The sequence below is a fragment of the Callionymus lyra genome, chromosome 18 (assembly GCF_982586985.1).
Source record: "Callionymus lyra chromosome 18, fCalLyr1.hap1.1, whole genome shotgun sequence".
Classification (NCBI taxonomy): Eukaryota; Metazoa; Chordata; class Actinopteri; order Syngnathiformes; family Callionymidae; genus Callionymus; species Callionymus lyra.
In genome coordinates, this window is record NC_141835.1 from 12,538,974 (window position 1) to 12,557,962 (window position 18,989).

An 18,989-nucleotide genomic window follows, 5' to 3' on the forward strand; every position below is an offset into this window, starting at 1 on the left:
TTATCAAACTTCCTTGAAATCACGTGTTGATTCTGGACATTGACCTGGACACACCTCGATTCTTGCTGATGCACACAAACTCACAAATCTCTCTTCAAATAAATGAACAAATACAAGAAGGTTTTCAAATGTTTGACTAAATCATCATGTGCATGATTCAAATACAATAGAGAACTGGACAAACCAGCCATAATATAGTACAGAAGAATTGAGTTGTGAAAGAAAGAATTTAAACATGAGTAAAAAAGACAAATGGAGGATAAAGGACACATAAGAAGAGACGACAAGACGTAGAGGATGAAAACATGTCACCAGGAAAAGAAGGAAAGAAGCACTGATCAAAGGATGGGATACTAAAAGATGAAGGTAAAGTAAAATAGAAGGATTGAAAGAGGAGGAAGATGCTGGAGAGAGTTATACATGAGAAGAAGAATTAAAGTATGAACATGTTTGGATGAAAAACAACCTCAAAGCATTAGGTTCCACCACCATGTCTGACACTAGGGATGTTGTTCTTCGGGTTGAAGGCCTCTCCTCTTTTCACACCTAATGTAGGCTACATCATTGTGACCAAACAAGTCATTTTTTGTTTCGTGTGACCATAAAGCAGATGACCAGAAGTCTTCTTCTTTGTCCACGTGAGCCTTTGCAAAGGTCACACGGGCGTTTGTGGGCCTTAACTGGAGAAGTGGTGCCTTCCTTGGTCTGGTCCATGGAACTCATCAGTGGTCAGTGTCTGTGGAACAGTCCACCTCCAGATGTTGCCACCAGCAGAGTCCAGATTCTCCAGGATGGCCTTGGATTCTTTTCCACCTCTTTCAAAATCCTCCTGGCCAGCACAGATGTTGCACAGTGTGGAACCTCTTGCATGTTTTAAATCATCATTTTTAAAGTTATTTTCTCTCAGGATGTGAAGGTTTGACTCGTCAGAAGAAGGAAACACACCAGTCTGACCATGAACCATGTTTATTAAGGTGATTTACTGAAGTTGCATGAAGACATTCTCGTCACCATCAGTTATAAGATGATTAAATCCACACGTGAATCACAAACAAACAACAAAGTTCTCAGACCTTCATCCAAACATTGAGGCTTCATGTGATGATGTCACTCCTGGAGACACACACTCACACTGTTGTCTACTTCAGCTTCACAAACTCACACGAGGACAGAACCCAGACTCCAGCATGTAGAGGCTGAGTGAACCTGGTCAGTACTCTGTGGAGGAGAGTCATGGTCTCAGAGACGCTGTAGAAGCACAGAAGACCTGCAGAGTGATCCAGGAACACCCCGACTGTGGAGGGTTTTATGTTAGAGACTGTAGTTTCAACTTTGTTGTGTCTGAATAAACAACCAGAGATTCCACAATATAAACTCCAAGATTTATCATTATGTCCAAAAAAACTTTCTTCTCCTGATCTGCTGAAGTTCTTGTATGAAACTGCTAGTAGAGCATCTCCTTCTGTTATCTTCACCTCCCAGTAACAACGTCCAGTCAGAGACTCTTCACTCAAGACCTGCCACATATTAATGAATCGGTCTGGATGACGAGGACGAAGCTGATCTTTTCCCATGATTGTCACTTTCCTGTTTCCTTCAGACAACATCAACCGTGAGTGTGCAGTGTTTGGATCCAGAGTGATGTCCTGTGAGTGTGTGAGGAACCAGTCTCTGGTCTTGCTCTCTGGATCAAACATCAGTGAGATGTTGGTCCACGTGTCTCTCAGAAGGTCCTGGACTTGGTCTCTGCAGGCTGACACGACTGCTGTTACTTCCTCAAAGCGGCGGCGAGTTTGCTCAAGGGTCGTGATGGAGAACGTGTCTTCACTGACCTCTGAGAGTGAGGTTGTGTCTTCACTGACCTCTGAGAGTGAGGTCAAGGTCTGCAGGAAGACGGTGTGACTCTCTGTGAGTGACAGCTGCTGCAGCTCAGCATCTTTCTTCTTCAGCTCAGAGATCTCCTGCTCCAGCTGCTCCTGAAGTCCTCGGACTCGACCGTCTTCAGTCTCCTTCTGAGATCTGATCTGCTGCTCCACATCAGACATTCTTCTCTGGAGGATCTGGATCATCTGGCTGAGGGTCTCCTGAGTGGTCTTTACTGATTCATCAGCAGAGACTTCGATGTTCTTTCTCTTCTGCTTGAGCAGCTTCACTTCCTTCTCTCTCTTCTGGATTCTCTGCTGGATCCTTCCTCGACTCTGATCCACATCCTTCTTTCGCTCCCTCCTCTCTGCTGTGGTCGAGACAATCTCATGATCTTTGTGTTGGTCCACAGCACAGAGAGAACAGATGAGCTGCTGATCAGAACGACAGAACATCTTCTTCTCCTCCTGGTGTTCAGAGCAGATCATCTCCTGGAGCTGCTTGGACGACTGGACCAGCTTGTGTCTCCTGTAGGCCGGAGCCTCTAGATGAGGCTGAAGATGTCCCTCACAGTAGGAGACCAGACACACCAGACAGGACTTCACAGCTTTCATCTTCCTCCCAGTGCAGACGTCACAGGCCACATCTTCAGGTCCAGCAGAGCAGACGTCCTTAGCTGCTCCAGTCTTCTTCAGCTCCTCCACTAACTCTGCTAACACAGTGTTCTTCTGCAGGAGAGGTCTCCCTCTGAAGCTCTGTCTGCACTGAAGACACTCGTAGATGTTCTTGTCCTGCCAGTGACCTTCAACACAGACCTTACAGTAGTTGTGTCCACAGGGAAGAGTGACTGGATCCTTCAGTAGATCCAGACAGATGCAACAAGACAACAGGTCAACTCTAGTCGTCTCCATGTCTGCGACTGAAACACTCCCTTCACAGTTCAACACTTTTATACTCTCATGACGCTGCCAAAATGTGATCCAACCTGCTGACCCACATATAATCAAACTTCCTTGAAACCACGTGTTGATTCTGGACATTGACCTGGACACACATTGATTCTTGCTCACTCACACAAACTCACAAATCTCTCTTCAAATTAATGAACAAAAACAAGAAGGTTTTCAAGTGTTTAACTAAATCATGTGAATGATTCAAATACAATTGAGAACTGGACAAACCAGCCATAACATGGTACAGAAGAATTGAGTTGTGAAAGAAAGAATTTAAACATGAGTAAAAAAGACAAATGGAGGATAAACGACATATAAGAAGAGATGACAAGACTTTAGAGAAGGATTTGTTTGGAATCAAAGGATGTAAAAAAGAGGAAGAGGATGAAAACATGTCACCAGGAAAAGAAGGAAAGAAGCACTGATCAAAGGATGAGATACCAAAAGTTGAAGGTAAAGTTAAATAGAAGGATTGAAAGAGGAGGAAGATGCTGGAGAGAGTTATACATGGGAAGAAGAATAAAAGTATAAACATAGTTAAAGATGAAAAGATTAGAGAATAGAATGAAAGAATGAAAACATGGGAAGAGCAAAAAAAGTTAAACATGGTAAGAGAAATGGATTTAAAAAGGACAAGAATGTAGGAAGTCTAAACAAAATAAAGTACGGGCTCCTGGCTCTCACTCAGATCAGAGGGGCTTTTGTGACCCGGAATCTGACGGGAAGGCCAAGAATCCGACTCTCCTCCCAGACTGGATCCTTCAGTCCTCGACGAGGCCCAGCGAGTCGGGATGTGGAATTCAAAGATTACATAACAAAGCTGACGGTGAAGCAGTCATGTGACCCAGGAGCTACACTTTTTTTTTTAAATCACACATTTGTCCAGATTTACTTTCTAATCTCGAGTTTGAGTCTCGAGCAGTCATTATAAATGTGAAACCTTTGTTAACCCGGTTTTTAACTTGATTTTAATGACAGTGATTGTGTTTCAAGTCTTTCCTACATGTCAGCGAGTAGTTACATGAACCATACGGCGGTTGAAACCCACTAAAACCATAAAAAAAATTAAAAAAAAACAGTTCCCATTTGCTTCAAGAGTAAGTGAACGGTGATGGCGCCACCTAGGGGCGAAACGAGCAATTGGCAACGCGAGAACAGCTGAATAAAATAATATAGAGATAATAACCCACTTCTAACGCGCATGGATGTTCAATTTGATAATAACCTGAGGTGATAACGTGTGTCACGAGCAGAGAGGTCGGTGTTCAAGTGTGAGACAGACCAGGTCTACCGTTGAACTTGTCTTTGTCGATGCCCTTGTGTTCGGGAACATGTCTGAAGGTGCAGGCCTCGCGTGTGCAGCCCACCGTCCTCCAGAAGAAACACTCTCTCTTGTACCTGACAAAGGAAAGTGAATCATTAAAAAATATATATTTCCCTTTAAACAAAACTCATGAAAACAACAGTACTTTTTATTTTAACTACTACAAGTCGAGGCTTTGGCTCAGCTCTTCTTTTTTTTCCTCTCTCGTCAAAATCACAAGAAAAGCAGTTTAAAGTTAAACTAATCTAGTTAATCTCCTCACCCTGGGACGGTGAGGTTAAAGTCAGCGAAGATTCTGGTTCTTTTGTCACAGTGTTGCACAGACAGAGCAGATCCTTCCAGAACTGTTCCCTGTGGACGAAAAAAACTTTACTTTAACTTTGAACTCAAATCAAACCACATGAGGTTTTAGTTTCACCCAAATGTTGCCATTTTTAAATACAATTATACATTTTTTTAAACATTTCTTTTCACTAATCATTTGTGAAAAATATATTAGAGATATTTAATAAAAAATACAACAATTCTGGTCAATTCTTTTTATTAATGGAAATATTAAAAACATCTTTTTTTTTAAATCAAACCCTGTCTTAAAGTTAACGTTAATATTATAGCATGAGTTGATAGTCTACATATATAATGTTAATTGTGTAATATAGATAGTACAGGACGAGATATAAACATTATGTATTTTATGGATATCTGTAGGTTTTTTTCTTTCTACAAACTGAAGAATAATTAAAGAGGTAAGAAAAAAACAAAAAAACAGTTTTACTTCTTCCTGCTTCCATTTTGGCTTTATCTGTATTTTTTCTTTTGTGATTAATCAAGTTAAATGCGTTTTAAAAATCCATAGAACAGAGAGTACACACATGTAGTTGAACGGCTTTGTCACAGTCTTCCTTCTGCTTGTAGATGACAAAAGCACTCTGGCTGTCGAGCAACATCTTGATGCTGAAGACTGACCCGACTCTTGTGGGGAGAAAAAAACGGACATTTAATCTTTTTTTTAAATATATTCAAACTGTCAAGACAAACGTACCCGTTGAACAGCTGGTAAAGTGCAGCGTAAGTCACTGAAGAAGCGATCGATGCGACGAGAACGGAGGGAAGATCCCTGAACACAAACAGAGGTTTTAAAAAAAAAAGAATAGTGACAGACAAAGAAAATAACGCGATCATCAGAACCTACAGTTTCACAGCATTCTTTGGTCTCAGAGGCACATTTTTAACTTGTACTTTCGCCAGAGTTTCCTTGTGATCGTCAGGCTCTTTGAGTTGCGCTGCTTTTGGACGATTGTGAAAGAAATATTGCTTTATTACAATATTAATGTGTTTTAAACTGCTTACTACGTTATCACAATATTAATGTGTTCACTTCTTTAGCACAAATGCATATGTGTTCGAAACCACTGATTGCCTTAAGCACAATGTGTATGTGTTTTGAAACTCCTCACAAGATATATCCCATCAGGGGTCAGCAAGGGCAAGTGAAGGAACAGGGAACGAGTTGGGAGGGGGCAGGTGAGAAAGAGCAGATAACTGTGGGATGCTCCCTAACCTTGAGTGTTATCTGTAAGACTGTTTTGAACTACTGATGCCGATGCTGTGATGTAACCTGCACAATGAAGCTTACTAAGGACAAACTAAGTTGGGAGGGGGGATGAGCAGAGGAGACTGCTTTTGATGTAACCCTCCACAATGTGTTTTGCTTTGAACAAACTGAATAAAATGGGGGGGACGCAGGGCCTTTTGTCGAACAGTTGGTGCGAGCTAACTTCCGCGTTGGTTCTGCTGTTCCCTCCGGAGTGAAGAAACAATCTCTTACTGGTGTGAGTCTGAATCTTTTGCTATTGAACTGATTTGTCTGTGAAACTTTGTGAACAGTTTTTCTGACATTTTAACTTGGTCCTTCGAGCCGGATGCCAAAGCCCTTTCTTCGGTGGATGATTGACGACGCCTGAACCACACGGTGCACCGGCCAGCGGGCCTTACAAACCCCTGGGAGACCTCCTTTCCACAAGGCCAGGAGTCGGACATCATCTACCGGAGAGAACGCCGACGGCATCCAAGACCAGATCAACTCCACCAGCGAAGAGATTGAGGTCAGTTAAGATTTTCTGACTAAGTTGTGTCATTGTGATATAAAGCATCATTGTATCAAATGAACGGGCCGTGGAAATAAGGGGACAACGTAAAAGTCCGTCCACGAGATCACTGAGTGATCTAAGGCCGTATTGTTGTAATACGGAGTATCATTGTGAGTATCATTGTGACGCAAGGTACAAGTAAATAGAAAAGGGTAAACTCTTCTCTGTTTAAGGCCGTATTATTGCAATACGGGCTGTTACTGTAACACCAGGGCCATTTTCTCACTGAGAGGTTGTTGGGATTCTTGTCGGTGACAACGTAAAACTGACCAAGAGTTTACAAAACCATCATAGAAATTGGATGTCTTGAGTAAAAGAAAGAATCTAAAACTGGTGAAACGACTGTGAGTGCCCGCCTCGTTTGAGGTAGAAGTTTGACACCCGGTCGCCACCAGGCATTTAGCATTTTCTTTCAAAAAAACTCGGCAAGACACATACCAGAGCATGAAGAAGGCAAATAAGACTTCTACGGGTGTAGAAGCAATTAATAAGGAGAGAGAAAAAGAAGAACGAATGTGTAAAGTTAAGTTGGCAGAATTAGACAATAAAGGTTGTTGCAGGTTTGTGAAAAAGTGGCAGAATCAGTATAGTTTTCCAGGAGATGTTTATAATGAGACAGAATTGAGTAAGTTGTTGAGTAAATTGTCTTTGAAAGATAGAGAAAAGGGAAAGTTGAACGAAGTACATGGAAAACAGTGGTACGCATGTAAGACTCTGTATGACAGAGCAAGGGAAAAGAATCAGAAAATAAAAAATAAAAAACAAATGAAAGTGTGTTTAGTATCAATAAATTGTGCTACAAAAAATAAATAAAGATTTAAAGTGAAATTTCTGATCCAATAACAAAACCATCATGAACATAGTTGCTTTTAGAATCATGCAGTGGTCAGTACCTGACATGAATGAAGTGAGCATAAGTGACTGATACAGGAAAGTGTTTTAGGCTACAATAACTACACACCTGATAAGTAATAATGATACAGCTAAGGTTAAACTAACTGTTTAAGATGAAAATGAATTTGAACAAATTAATGATTCAGGAGCAAGTTTAACTGTGTCTCCGATCGCTGATAATGTGCAAAGGGGAAACGCCCCTAGAGCAGAAAAGTTGGAATTCCCTCCCTCCGATTTGCACGGGCGGGGGCCAATTCCAACTCCAACACCGCGGGTTCACCAGGCGGTAGGGGCCGGAGTGAGGGAAATACCTAAGATATATCCGTGCCTGTCCGAGACACCTCCATTGTACACACCAACAATGACGACATCAAACTCAGCAGCGGCAATCCCCCCTGAAAAGAGAGTTTTGCCGGCCGTGACTCCATCTCAGGGAGACGCGATCACAACTCAGCAGCAGCCTCCTCTACAAGTTGGAATGCTGCCAGCCCTGACCTGAGCTCAGGTCATTGTGATTATAACTCAAACAAACCAGTTGGATCTGGAACTTTTGAGAAACGGGTGACAAGAAGTATGGGGGGGGGTCGGTGATTGGGAAAAACAAATGAATCCACAGCATCCACTACAAGAAAAATCAGAGCTGAAGCTACATGATATTAACGAACAGACTACAGGAGCATTCCCTATGATTCAAATGCCGAGTAATGATGCAAATGTACCATTCTATGTTTTTAGACCATGGACACCCGTAGAACTTAAAGACATAGTTAAATCTATTGCAACACCTGCTGCAGACATAAAACAGTTTGTCAAAGAAATCAGAGACCTTGTCACTGGTCACAGGTTGAACGGTCACGAGATAGCTAAATTAATGGCACTATCTACAGGAAGTAGATACGGGATTGTAATGGAGGGGTGGACGGGACTGAATGATCAAGGTAACGTCATACCATATGCGCAAGTCATGTTACCCCTGAATGACATTTTGGAAAGATGTGAATTGATCTATGCACAGAGACCTGATCCTAATCAAATAGCAGCCTGCAGACAGAATGAAGACGAAAACATAGACGACTTTAAAATCAGATTAATGGATGTTTTTAACAAACATGGTAGGACTCCGGAAGATCATCCAGCTCTATGGGAATCACATTTAAAAATGATTTATTGAACGGGACATCTTGCCAGAGATTGTCCTGAGAAAAGCAAGCGCAGAGATAAACCCAGACGAAAACACTACTCTGATGATTCGTCTGAGGATGAAGAATGACTAGGCCTACAGGTGGCGGCACCAAGGTCACTAGAAGAAGAAATTAACCTCTTACATACAAGATTGTGTTGAAGAAATTTGTCGAATTGAAGCATGTCATACTTAAGGAAATATATTTTATATAGTTACGACGCAAATGCACCGTGAATCTTTATTAAAAGGATGGTGTTTTCTTAGTAAAACAAACATAAATATGGAGCATTTAAACATTAATTTAATGTTAAGTCTTTTTGTGATCAAGTTTTTCATCAGCAGGTGGTTTTCAAATTGTTGAAACAAGTTTGGGTTAAGTTGTAATAAATACAAATGTTTTCTTGTTTTCTTTTCCAATAAAACCTTTTAGCAGAAAATTGTTTTCCTGATTCAAACATGTGACGTATGTTTGTGAACGAAATAAAGGGTGATAAACAGAAACCGGCTGTTTCTAAAGCACCGAAACCACAGACAAAGAAACAAATGCTATGATGGAAAAGGTCAAATCTTAGGAAACCAATTTTTCATTTTTTTAATAAGTATTATAGACTTTATTGAGGTTAATTCCATGTAAAAGAAGAATATGTTGTTTGAGTTGATAAGTTTTAATTTAAAATTAATTTGTCTTTGTCGGAATAATGATACTGAAATTGGTCGAAGAATTTCTAACTACTAGTTTCTCAATATAGGTGGTTTTATAGTTGTTGTGTGAATTAATGTTGTTTGACTATATTTTGGACTATGGAAGTATTTGTCTTGGCAGATAAGAGTAATTGTCCCATCTTTGAGGCTAACAAAGAAACAGTAACAGCAAAAGGAGGATTCATGTCATCGGTCCTGATGCAGAAACATGGTAGCAAGATGAGACCAGTTGCATATTATTCACAACAGTTGGATCCAGTGGCACGAGCAACGCCAGAATGTGTACAAGCCGTGCTCTCTGCGGCGCTCGCTGTGCAAGCATCCGCCGAGGTCGTCCTGTTTCACGCGTTGACTCTGAAAGTACCACACGCAGTATCAGTCTTACTGTTGGAAACGAAAATGCAGTTCTTATCACCTGCTCGACATCTACATTGCACTGCTGTATTGTTATCTCAGGGACACATTAACATCGTCAGGTGTGGAGCACTCTATCCAGCGTCATTAGTACCCACACCACTAGATGGCAATCCACATGACTGTGGAAGCCAAGTCCAAATTTTAACTAAACCACGACCAGACTTGACGGATACACCTTTAACGACAGGAACCGTAGTGTTTGTTGACGGTTCAGCGAGTAAAGATGAAAAAGGAAAAAACAAAGTGGGGTACGCGGTGACGACCGCAGATAAAGTACTTTATCAAGGGAAATTAAAATCAACTAGTTCAGCTCAGGCAGCTGAGCTGGCAGCCCTCATAAAGGCATGTGAAATTTTTGAAGGTGATGATGTAACTATCTGGACAGATAGTCAATATGGATATGGTTCTGTGCACGTGTTTTGTCAACAGTGGGCGAGAAGAGGATTTAAAACGACAACAGGAAAAGAAGTAGCTCACAAAGAGTTACTCGTAAAATTGTTGCATGCCATCCACCTACCAAAGAAGTTGGCAATATGTAAATGTTAGCTAACTTCCACACTGAATCAACCGATAAAAAACTCAAGGCTGTACGGTTTAATGAATGGTCAAAATATTGGTTCTATCTCATGTCCCAAGAAACCTCGGCTAAGAGAGATGCATGGTGGGGATGGGATAATTATGTAACAACAGAAAGCGGTGATTATTGGCCAAAAGCCAAACGAAATAATGGTGCAAAAAATTGGAAAGATAAAGTGTACATGACGCACAGCGGAATGAATCTGATATTCACTTTTAAAGCCATGACAGAACTCCAGAACAAAGATAAAACAGATTGTAGCGTTTTGACACTATGGGCCTGGTATGCAAATGGTGCAGATCCATTCGTCCTAATAAAAGTATGCTACAGACCAATCTTAGAAACCAAGACACACCTCCTCCCAACGGAGAAACCATCAAAGAATTGTTGGCAGTTGACACAGGACTCACTATTGATAACAATCTCTACCTTGAGCGTGTTGTAAACATTGCCAGATCCATCAGAAAGGATTGTGCAGTTTGCATGAGACCGAGGGCAGCAGTAACACTGGTTGAGCCGATTGGAAACTCGTCATGCGTGATGAACATGACACAGGGTTTCAAAGTGACAAGTTACTGCATGCCATATGCTCAAAGGTACCCCATAATCGGAGCAACGTCCAAACCCTTCTTGTTCCATCCACCGACAGGGGGCAAATTTGTTTGCTACTCCCGAACATCCTGTGGTAAAGACGTCTGCAGGGATTATGGGAAGTTGAATGCATCGTTCTGTGATCAAACTGTTAACTTGTCAAAGAATGCGTTGAAACACGTCATTCGATCTCAGTTGTGGTGGTGGTGTGGAGGTGGGGTTTTGAGAAACAGATTGGTGGAAGAATGGACGGGTAAATGTGCTTATGTAACAGGAGTACAAGAGAAAAAGACTTATGTGTTGGATGATGATGACCAAATTGTAGACATGAATTTAACCGACGCGAGAGCGAAAAGAAGCATTCCTGATTCACCAATGGTTAGTAATACACCTGTGTACTTTGATGCCAAACTCAAAGCATGGAAGGTGTGGTCCCCAATCCAGTCTTACAATGGTTAAACGACACGTTCGGTAGCTGGAAAAATGTAATCCTAACTGTTGCCGGTATAGTTGTGTCTATTATCTCATTTTTAATTTTCTTAATAGCATGTGGTGTTCCTTGTTTGCGTATAATGATGGCTAAGATGATGGACGCAGTTAGCGTCAAGGTAGCTGCTCATGTCACTATAGCTATGGCACAATACGAGTTGGTGCCACTTGAAGACGACTCAGAATGCAAAGTCTAAAATGTATCGATGATATTCCAGTTTATTTTGACGCTGTAACTGAAAAGTCTACCAAGGCAGAGGTTATGAGCCGAGTGTTTTACAAATTGGAAATGTCGGGAAATGTTGTATATATATGTAATGAAATGTTGGCTTCTTGCTGGGAAAGGGTTTCTATCTTCTTTTTGCCCCCAGGAAGGGTTTTTGGGGATAGTTTTCTTCCCATTTCAGCAATAAGTCTTTTAAAACACTGTTTAATATTGATAAACAGGAGGGAAATGTGAAAGAAATATTGCTTTATTACAATATTAATGTGTTTTAAACTGCTTACTACGTTATCACAATTTTAATGTGTTCACTTCTTTACCACAAATGCATATGTGTTCGAAACCACTGATTGCCTTAAGCACAATGTGTATGTGTTTTGAAACTCCTCACAAGATATATCCCATCAGGGGTCAGCAAGGGCAAGTGAAGGAACAGGGAACGAGTTGGGAGGGGGCAGGTGAGAAAGAGCAGATAACTGTGGGATGCTCCCTAACCTTGAGTGTTATCTGTAAGACTGTTTTGAACTACTGATGCCGATGCTGCGATGTAACCTGCACAATGAAGCTTACTAAGGACAAACTAAGTTGGGAGGGGGGATGAGCAGAAGAGACTGCTTTTGATGTAACCCCTCCAAAATGTGTTTTGCTTTGAACAAACTGAATAAAAAGGGAGGGACGCTGGAACTTCGTCGGACAGTCGGTGTGAACTAACTTCCGCGTTGGTTCTGGCTGTCTCCTCTCGAGTGAAGAACAATCTCTTACTGGTGTGAGTCTGAATCTTTTGCTATTGAACTGATTTGTCTGTGAAACATTGTGAACAGTTTTTCTGACAACCATAAAGCAGATGACCAGAAGTGTTCTTCTTCGTCCTTTAATAATAAACATTGTATTTAGGTACATAGAAAAACAAGTGGTGGAAGATGAAGTGAGTAGTAAAAGTCATAATACAATACTTGGTCCCTTGAAGCACCTGAAGAAGAGCCGTTCACAGTTTCACTGACCTGCTGAGATCAGGAAAGTGTTTTTAACGTGTGCTTAAAGGTTTATAACACAGACAAAATATGTTATGCTTGACAGCAGACTTGCATTATGTATTGCGAAGGGACAATCAAATCCTGCGAGATCGACTGAGGACGAGAGGATACAGTGACTCCAGCAGCTGTTGATATTTGGACGTATTTTGGCTTCAAAATCAAATGAAAGCGACTTCGTCAAGAGTCATGTGGTCTGTAAATTCTGCAACACCAGAGTCAAGTACTCGACAATACTACACAATTATCGTTGTTACTACAGTATCACAATATATCGTATCGTTGACCCTGTATCGTATCAACAGAATCTCGACAACACACTCTTTTTCTTAGTATTTTGCAGTTGTTTCTTTATTTCACGGAGAACTAGCATCTTATCTTTTGTTATTGTTTTTGTTCATTGTGTATTTACTGCACAGGAACTCATCAGTGGTCAGTGTCTGTGGAACAGTCCACATCGAGATGTTGCCACCAGCAGAGTCCAGGTTCTCCAGGATCACCTTGGATTCTTTTCCACCTCTTTCAAAATCCTCCTGGCCAGCACAGGTGTCAGCTCTGACTTCCCTCCATGAGATGTTGCACAGTGTGGAACCTCTTGCATGTTTGATATCATCATTTTTAAAGATATTTTCTCTCAGGATGTGAAGGTTTGACTCGTCAGAAGAAGGAAACACACCAGTCTGACCATGAACCATGTTTATTAAGAAGATTTACTGAAGTTGCATGAAGACATTCTCGTCACCATCAGTTATAAGATGATTAAATCCACACGTGAATCACAAACAAACAACAAAGTTCTCAGACCTTCATCCAAACATTGAGGCTTCATGTGATGATGTCACTCCTGGAGACACACACTCACGCTGTTGTCTACTTCAGCTTCACAAACTCACACGAGGACTCAACCCAGACTCCAGCATGTAGAGGCTGAGTGAACCTGGTCTGGTGCATGTGGAGGAGAGTCATGGTCTCAGAGACGCTGTAGAAGCACAGAAGACCTGCAGAGTGATCCAGGAACACCCCGACTGTGGAGGGTTTTATGTTAGAGACTGTAGTTTTTATTTTGTTGTGTCTGAATGAACAACCAGAGATTTCACAATGTAAACTCCAAGATTCATCATTATTTCCAAAACAACTTTCTACTCCTGATCTGCTGATGTTCTTGTATGAAACTGCTACTTGAGCATCTCCTTGTGTTATCTTCACCTCCCAGTAACAACGTCCAGTCAGAGACTCTTCACTCAAGACCTGCCACATATTAATGAATCGGTCTGGATGATCAGGACGAGGCTGATCTTTTCCCATGTTTGTCACTTTCCTGTTTCCTTCAGACAACATCAACCATGATTCTGCAGTGTTTGGATCCAGAGTGATGTCCTGTGAGTATGTGAGGAACCAGTCTCTGGTCCTGCTCTCTGGATCAAACATCAGAAGTATGTTGGACCACGTGTCTCTCAGAAGGTCCTGGACTTGGTCTCTGCAGGCTGACACGACTGCTGTTACTTCCTCAAAGCGGCTTCGAGTTTGCTGAAGGGTCGTGATGGAGAACGTGTCTTCACTGACCTCTGAGGGTGAGGTTGTGTCTTCACTGATGTCTGAGAGTGAGGTCGTGTCTTCACTGACCTCTGAGAGTGAGGTCAAGGTCTGCAGGAAGACGGTGTGACTCTCTGTGAGTGACAGCTGCTGCAGCTCAGCATCTTTCTTCTTCAGCTCAGAGATCTCCTGCTCCAGCTGCTCCTGAAGTCCTTGGACTCGACCGTCTTCAGTCTCCGTCTGAGATCTGATCTGCTTCTCCACATCAGACATTCTTCTCTGGAGGATCTGGATCATCTGGCCGAGGGTCTCCTGAGTGGTCTTCACTGCTTTATCACCAGAGCCTTTGATGTTCTTTCTCTTCCGCTTGAGCAGCTTCACTTCCTTCTCTCTCTTCTGGATTCTCTGCTGGATCCTTCCTCGACTCTGATCCACATCCTTCTCTCGCTCCTTCCTCTCTGCTGTGGTTGAGACGATGTGATCTGTGTGTTGGTCCACAGCACAGAGAGAACTGATGAGCTGCTGATCAGAACGACAGAACATCTTCTTCTCCTCCTGGTGTTCAGAGCAGATCATCTCCTGGAGCTGCATGGACGACTGGACCAGCTTGTGTCTCCTGTAGGCCGGAACTTCTAGATGAGGCTGAAGATGTTCCTCACAGTAGGAGACCAGACACACCAGACAGGACTTCACAGCTTTCATCTTCCTCCCAGTGCAGACGTCACAGACCACATCTTCAGGTCCAGCAGAGCAGACGTCCTTAGCTGCTCCAGTCTTCTTCCGCTCCTCCACTAACTCTGCTAACACAGTGTTCTTCTGCAAGAGAGGTCTCTCTCTGAAGCTCTGTCTGCACAGAGGACACTGGTAGATGTTCTTGTCCTGCCAGTGACCTTCAACACAGACCTTACAGTAGTTGTGTCCACAGGGAAGAGTGACTGGATCCTTCAGTAGATCCAGACAGATGGAACAAGACAACAGGTCAACTCTAGTCGTCTCCATGTCTGCGACTGAAACACTCCCTTCACAGTTCAACACTTTTATACTCTCATGACGCTGCCACAATGTGATCCAACCTGCTGACTCACATATTATCAAACGTCCTTGAAATCACGTGTTGATTCTGGACATTGACCTGGACACACCTCGATTAATGCTGACGCACACAAACTCACAAATATCTCTTCAAATTAATGAACAAATAAAAGACTAAATCATCATGTGCATGATTCAAATACAATTGAGAACGAATTTAAACAAGAAAAAAAAGACAAATGGAGGATAAAGGACACATAAGAAGAGACAAGACTTTAGAGAAGGATTTGTTTGGAATCAAAGGATGTAAAAAAGAAGTAGAGGATGAAAACATGTCACCAGGAAAAGAAGGAAAGAAGCACTGATCAAAGGATGAGATACTAAAAGATTAAGGTAAAGTAAAATAGAAGGATTGAAAGAGGAGGAAGATGCTGGAGAGAGTTATACATGAGAAGAAGAATAAAAGTATAAACATAGTTAAAGATGAAAAGATTAGAGAATAGAATGAAAGGGTGAAAACATGGGAAGAGCAACAAAAGTTAAACATGGTAAAACAAATGGATTTAAAAAGACTGAATGAAAGATAAAATAAAAGATGGATGCAAGGATGAAAACATGGTGAGATCTTCGGACTAAATGACGTTAAAGAAAAGGATAAAGAAGGAGTGATAGGTAGAATTTTGCTGAAAAAAAAAGTACAAGCATGTAGGAAGTCTAAACAAAATAAAGTATTACTTATACTGAGAAGAGATTGAACAGATGGATGTGTCGAAAGAGAGGGATGAAATATAAAATGAAAGGGCTACAAGATGAAAGGATGAGACTTAAAAAAAAAAAAAAAGACTCCAAGGCTGGATGAAGATTTAATGAACATTCGTCATCACTTCATCCATGGGAATAAAAGTCCTCTCCGTGTCCTCTGGGGGGCGCCAGACACGCCATTCTAAAGAAGCAGTGTTTGTGTTCGACGGACTTTAAAAAGATCCAAAAACGTTTAAACGAGACGTTCTTGCTGTGGTGGAGCGAGAGGTCGGTTCTGTGTGTGACGTTTAGAGTCGGACCTCTTATCTCGTGCAGGTGGATCATATATCACAGTTCATGGGGGTCCAGTTACGGGCTCCTGGCTCTCACTCAGATCAGAGGGGCTTTTGTGACCCGGCATCTGACGGGAAGGCCAAGAATCCGACTCTCCTCCCAGACTGGATCCTTCAGTCCTCGACGAGGCCCAGCGAGTCGGGATGTGGAATTCATACCAAATATTACATAACAAAGCTGACGGTGAAGCAGTCATGTGACCCAGCAGCTACACTTTTTCTTTTAAATCACACATTTGTCAAGATTTACTTTCTAATCCTGAGTTTGAGTCTCGAGCAGTCATTATAAATGTGAAACCTTTGTTAACCCGGTTTTAAACTTGATTTTAATGACAGTGATTGTGTTTCAAGTCTTTCTCTACATGTCAGCGAGTAGTTACAGGAACCATACGGCGGTTGAAACCCACTAAAACCATAAAAAAATAATAATAATAATAAAACAGTTCCCTTATTATTCCTTCACGAGTAAGTGAACTGTGATGGTGCCACCTAGTGGCGAAACGAGCAATTGACAAGATAATAACCCACTTCTAACACCCATGGATGTTCAATTTGATAATAACCTGAGGTGATAACGTGTGTCACGAGCAGAGAGGTCGGTGTTCAAGTGTGAGACAGACCAGGTCTACCGTTGAACTTGTCTTTGTCGATGCCCTTGTGTTCGGGAACATGTCTGAAGGTGCAGGCCTCGCGTGTGCAGCCCACCGTCCTCCAGAAGAAACACTCTCTCTTGTACCTGACAAAGGACAGTGAATTTATAAAAAAAAAGAAAAAAGTATTTCAGAATAGTTCCCTTAAAACAAAACTGATGAAAACAATAGTACTTTTTATTTTAACTACTACAAGTCGAGGCATTGGCTCAGCTCTTCTTTTTTTCCTCCCTCGTCAAAATCACAAGAAAAGCAGTTTAAAGTTAATCTAATCTACTTAATCTCCTCACCCTGGGACGGTGAGGTTAAAGTCAGCGAAGATTCTGGTTCTTTTGTCACAGTGTTGCACAGACAGAGCAGATCCTTCCAGAACTGTTCCCTGTGGATGAAAAAAAACTTTACTTTAAAATAAAACCACATGAGGTTTTTGTTTCACCCAAATGTTGCCATTTTTAAATACAATTATAAATGTTTTTAAACATTTTTTTTCACTAATCGTTTGTGAAAAATATATTAAGAGATATTTACTAAAAATACAACTTTTCGGCTCGATTTTTTTATCAATGGAATATTTAAAATGGTATTAAATTAAACTATTTTTTTTTAATAAATCAAATCAAACCCTGTCTTAATTGTGTAATATAGATAATACAGGACGAGATATACGTTATGTATTTTATGGATATCTGTAGGTTTTTTCTTGCTACAAACTGAAGAATAATTAAAGAGGTAAGAAAAAAAAAACAATTTTACTTCTTGTTTGTATTTTTTCTTTTGTGATTAATCAAGTTAAATGCGTTTTAAAAATCCATAGAACAGAGAGTACACACATGTAGTTGAACGGCTTTGTCACAGTCTTCCTTCTGCTTGTAAATGACAAAAGCACTCTGGCTGTCGAGCAACATCTTGATGCTGAAGACTGACCCGACTCTTGTGGGGGCGAAAAAAACAGACTTTTAATCTTTTTTTTTAATAAATTCAAACTGTCAAGACAAACGTACCCGTTGAACAGCTGGTAAAGTGCAGCGTAAGTCACTGAAGAAGCGATCGATGCGACGAGAACGGAGGGAAGATCCCTGAACACAAACAGAGGTTTAAAAAAAAAAAGAAGAACAGTGACAGATAAAGAAAATAACGCGATCATCAGAACCTACGGTTTCACAGCATTCTTTGGTCTCAGAGGCACATTTTTAACTTGTACTTTCGCCAGAGTTTCCTTGTGATCGTCAGGCTCTTTGAGTTGTGCTGCTTTTGGACGATGAGGCTGATGAACGATCCAGTCGTCGTCTTCCTCCTCGGACTGATCTACGATCCAAGTGAACGTTTGAACTAAAACCCAAAGTCGAGATGAAGAAAAACGTACAAACCTTCTGGAAGATTCCCGCCGAACAGAGACTGAAGAGCTTCCTCCAGTGTCGGGTGAGACCTCAAGGCTTCGCTGCTCTGCTCCTGAGTGAAGCCCATCTCCTAAAAAGATCAGATCACACCTCAGATGTCAAGTTCCTTGAAATGATCATCATGACAGTGTTTCCCACCATGAGATGAAGCGTTTGCGCTCGCTCGAGCTCTTTTCTTGCGTCTGCACTTGAACTGTCCAGATTTTAAAAAAAAGCTTGATGTAACCCCTCCAAAATGTGTTTTGCTTTGAACAAACTGAATAAAAAGGGAGGGACGCTGAAACTTCGTCGGACAGTCGGTGTGAACTAACTTCCGCGTTGGTTCTGGCTGTCTCCTCTCGAGTGAAGAACAATCTCTTACTGGTGTGAGTCTGAATCTTTTGCTATTGAACTGATTTGTCTGTGAAACATTGTGAACAGTTTTTCTGACAACCATAAAGCAGATGACCAGAAGTGTTCTTCTTCGTCCTTTAATAATAAACATTGTATTTAGGTACATAGAAAAACAAGTGGTGGAAGATGAAGTGAGTAGTAAAAGTCATAATACAATACTTGTAGTCCCTTGAAGCACCTGAAGAAGAGCCGTTCACAGTTTCACTGACCTGCTGAGATCAGGAAAGTGTTTTTAACGTGTGCTTAAAGGTTTATAACACAGACAAAATATGTTATGCTTGACAGCAGACCTGCATTATGTATTGCGAAGGGACAATCAAATCCTGCGAGATCGACTGAGGACGAGAGGATACAGTGACTCCAGCAGCTGTTGATATTTGGACGTATTTTGGCTTCAAAATCAAATGAAAGCGACTTCGTCAAGAGTCATGTGGTCTGTAAATTCTGCAACACCAGAGTCAAGTACTCGACAATACTACACAATTATCGTTGT

General features: G+C 41.4%; 4 protein-coding genes across 4 annotated transcripts; all 4 read right to left on the reverse strand.

Annotated features, from left to right (window-relative positions):
* Positions 1 to 1,006: 1,006 nt before the first annotated feature.
* On the reverse strand, positions 1,007 to 2,774 carry LOC148060525 (tripartite motif-containing protein 16-like). The gene has a single exon (XM_087779272.1). The coding sequence runs from the start codon at positions 2,772 to 2,774 to the stop codon at positions 1,140 to 1,142; it is 1,635 nt and encodes a 544-aa protein (XP_087635398.1). The 3' UTR covers positions 1,007 to 1,139.
* Positions 2,775 to 3,138: 364 nt separating this feature from the next.
* Positions 3,139 to 6,208, reverse strand: LOC148060526 (uncharacterized). The gene is made up of 6 exons (XM_087780420.1): positions 6,046 to 6,208; positions 5,333 to 5,423; positions 5,183 to 5,257; positions 5,013 to 5,112; positions 4,403 to 4,491; positions 3,139 to 4,214 (listed from the first exon to the last, which is right to left on the reverse strand). The coding sequence occupies exons 1-6, from the start codon at positions 6,206 to 6,208 to the stop codon at positions 4,082 to 4,084; spliced, it is 651 nt and encodes a 216-aa protein (XP_087636546.1). The 3' UTR covers positions 3,139 to 4,081.
* A 6,908-nt stretch (positions 6,209 to 13,116) lies between these two features.
* Positions 13,117 to 15,185, reverse strand: LOC148060527 (tripartite motif-containing protein 16-like). The gene has a single exon (XM_087779271.1). It carries the CDS (start codon positions 14,927 to 14,929, stop codon positions 13,268 to 13,270), a length of 1,662 nt encoding a protein of 553 aa, XP_087635397.1. The 5' UTR covers positions 14,930 to 15,185; the 3' UTR covers positions 13,117 to 13,267.
* A 627-nt stretch (positions 15,186 to 15,812) lies between these two features.
* On the reverse strand, positions 15,813 to 18,298 carry LOC148060528 (uncharacterized). The gene is made up of 7 exons (XM_087779274.1): positions 18,242 to 18,298; positions 18,074 to 18,173; positions 17,861 to 18,011; positions 17,708 to 17,782; positions 17,537 to 17,636; positions 16,997 to 17,085; positions 15,813 to 16,792 (listed from the first exon to the last, which is right to left on the reverse strand). The coding sequence occupies exons 1-7, from the start codon at positions 18,242 to 18,244 to the stop codon at positions 16,660 to 16,662; spliced, it is 651 nt and encodes a 216-aa protein (XP_087635400.1). The 5' UTR covers positions 18,245 to 18,298; the 3' UTR covers positions 15,813 to 16,659.
* Positions 18,299 to 18,989: the final 691 nt, after the last annotated feature.

Bases quoted from the DNA above. Each gene is read 5' to 3' on its own strand.
- LOC148060525 (XM_087779272.1), bottom strand. From the start codon at position 2,774: ATGGAGACGACTAGAGTTGACCTGTTGTCTTGTTGCATCTGTCTGGAT.
- LOC148060526 (XM_087780420.1), bottom strand. From the start codon at position 6,208: ATGCCGTCGGCGTTCTCTCCGGTAGATGATGTCCGACTCCTGGCCTTG. The intron at 5,424-6,045 runs GTTAAAATGTCA...GTCCAAAAGCAG, and splicing joins CATCCGGCTCGAAGGACCAA to CGCAACTCAAAGAGCCTGAC. The intron at 5,113-5,182 runs GTACGTTTGTCT...TCTCCCCACAAG, and splicing joins CTTTACCAGCTGTTCAACGG to AGTCGGGTCAGTCTTCAGCA.
- LOC148060528 (XM_087779274.1), bottom strand. The intron at 17,783-17,860 runs GTAGGTTCTGAT...GTTTGTGTTCAG, and splicing joins CCAAAGAATGCTGTGAAACC to GGATCTTCCCTCCGTTCTCG. The intron at 17,637-17,707 runs GTACGTTTGTCT...CGCCCCCACAAG, and splicing joins CTTTACCAGCTGTTCAACGG to AGTCGGGTCAGTCTTCAGCA.
- LOC148060527 (XM_087779271.1), bottom strand. From the start codon at position 14,929: ATGGAGACGACTAGAGTTGACCTGTTGTCTTGTTCCATCTGTCTGGAT.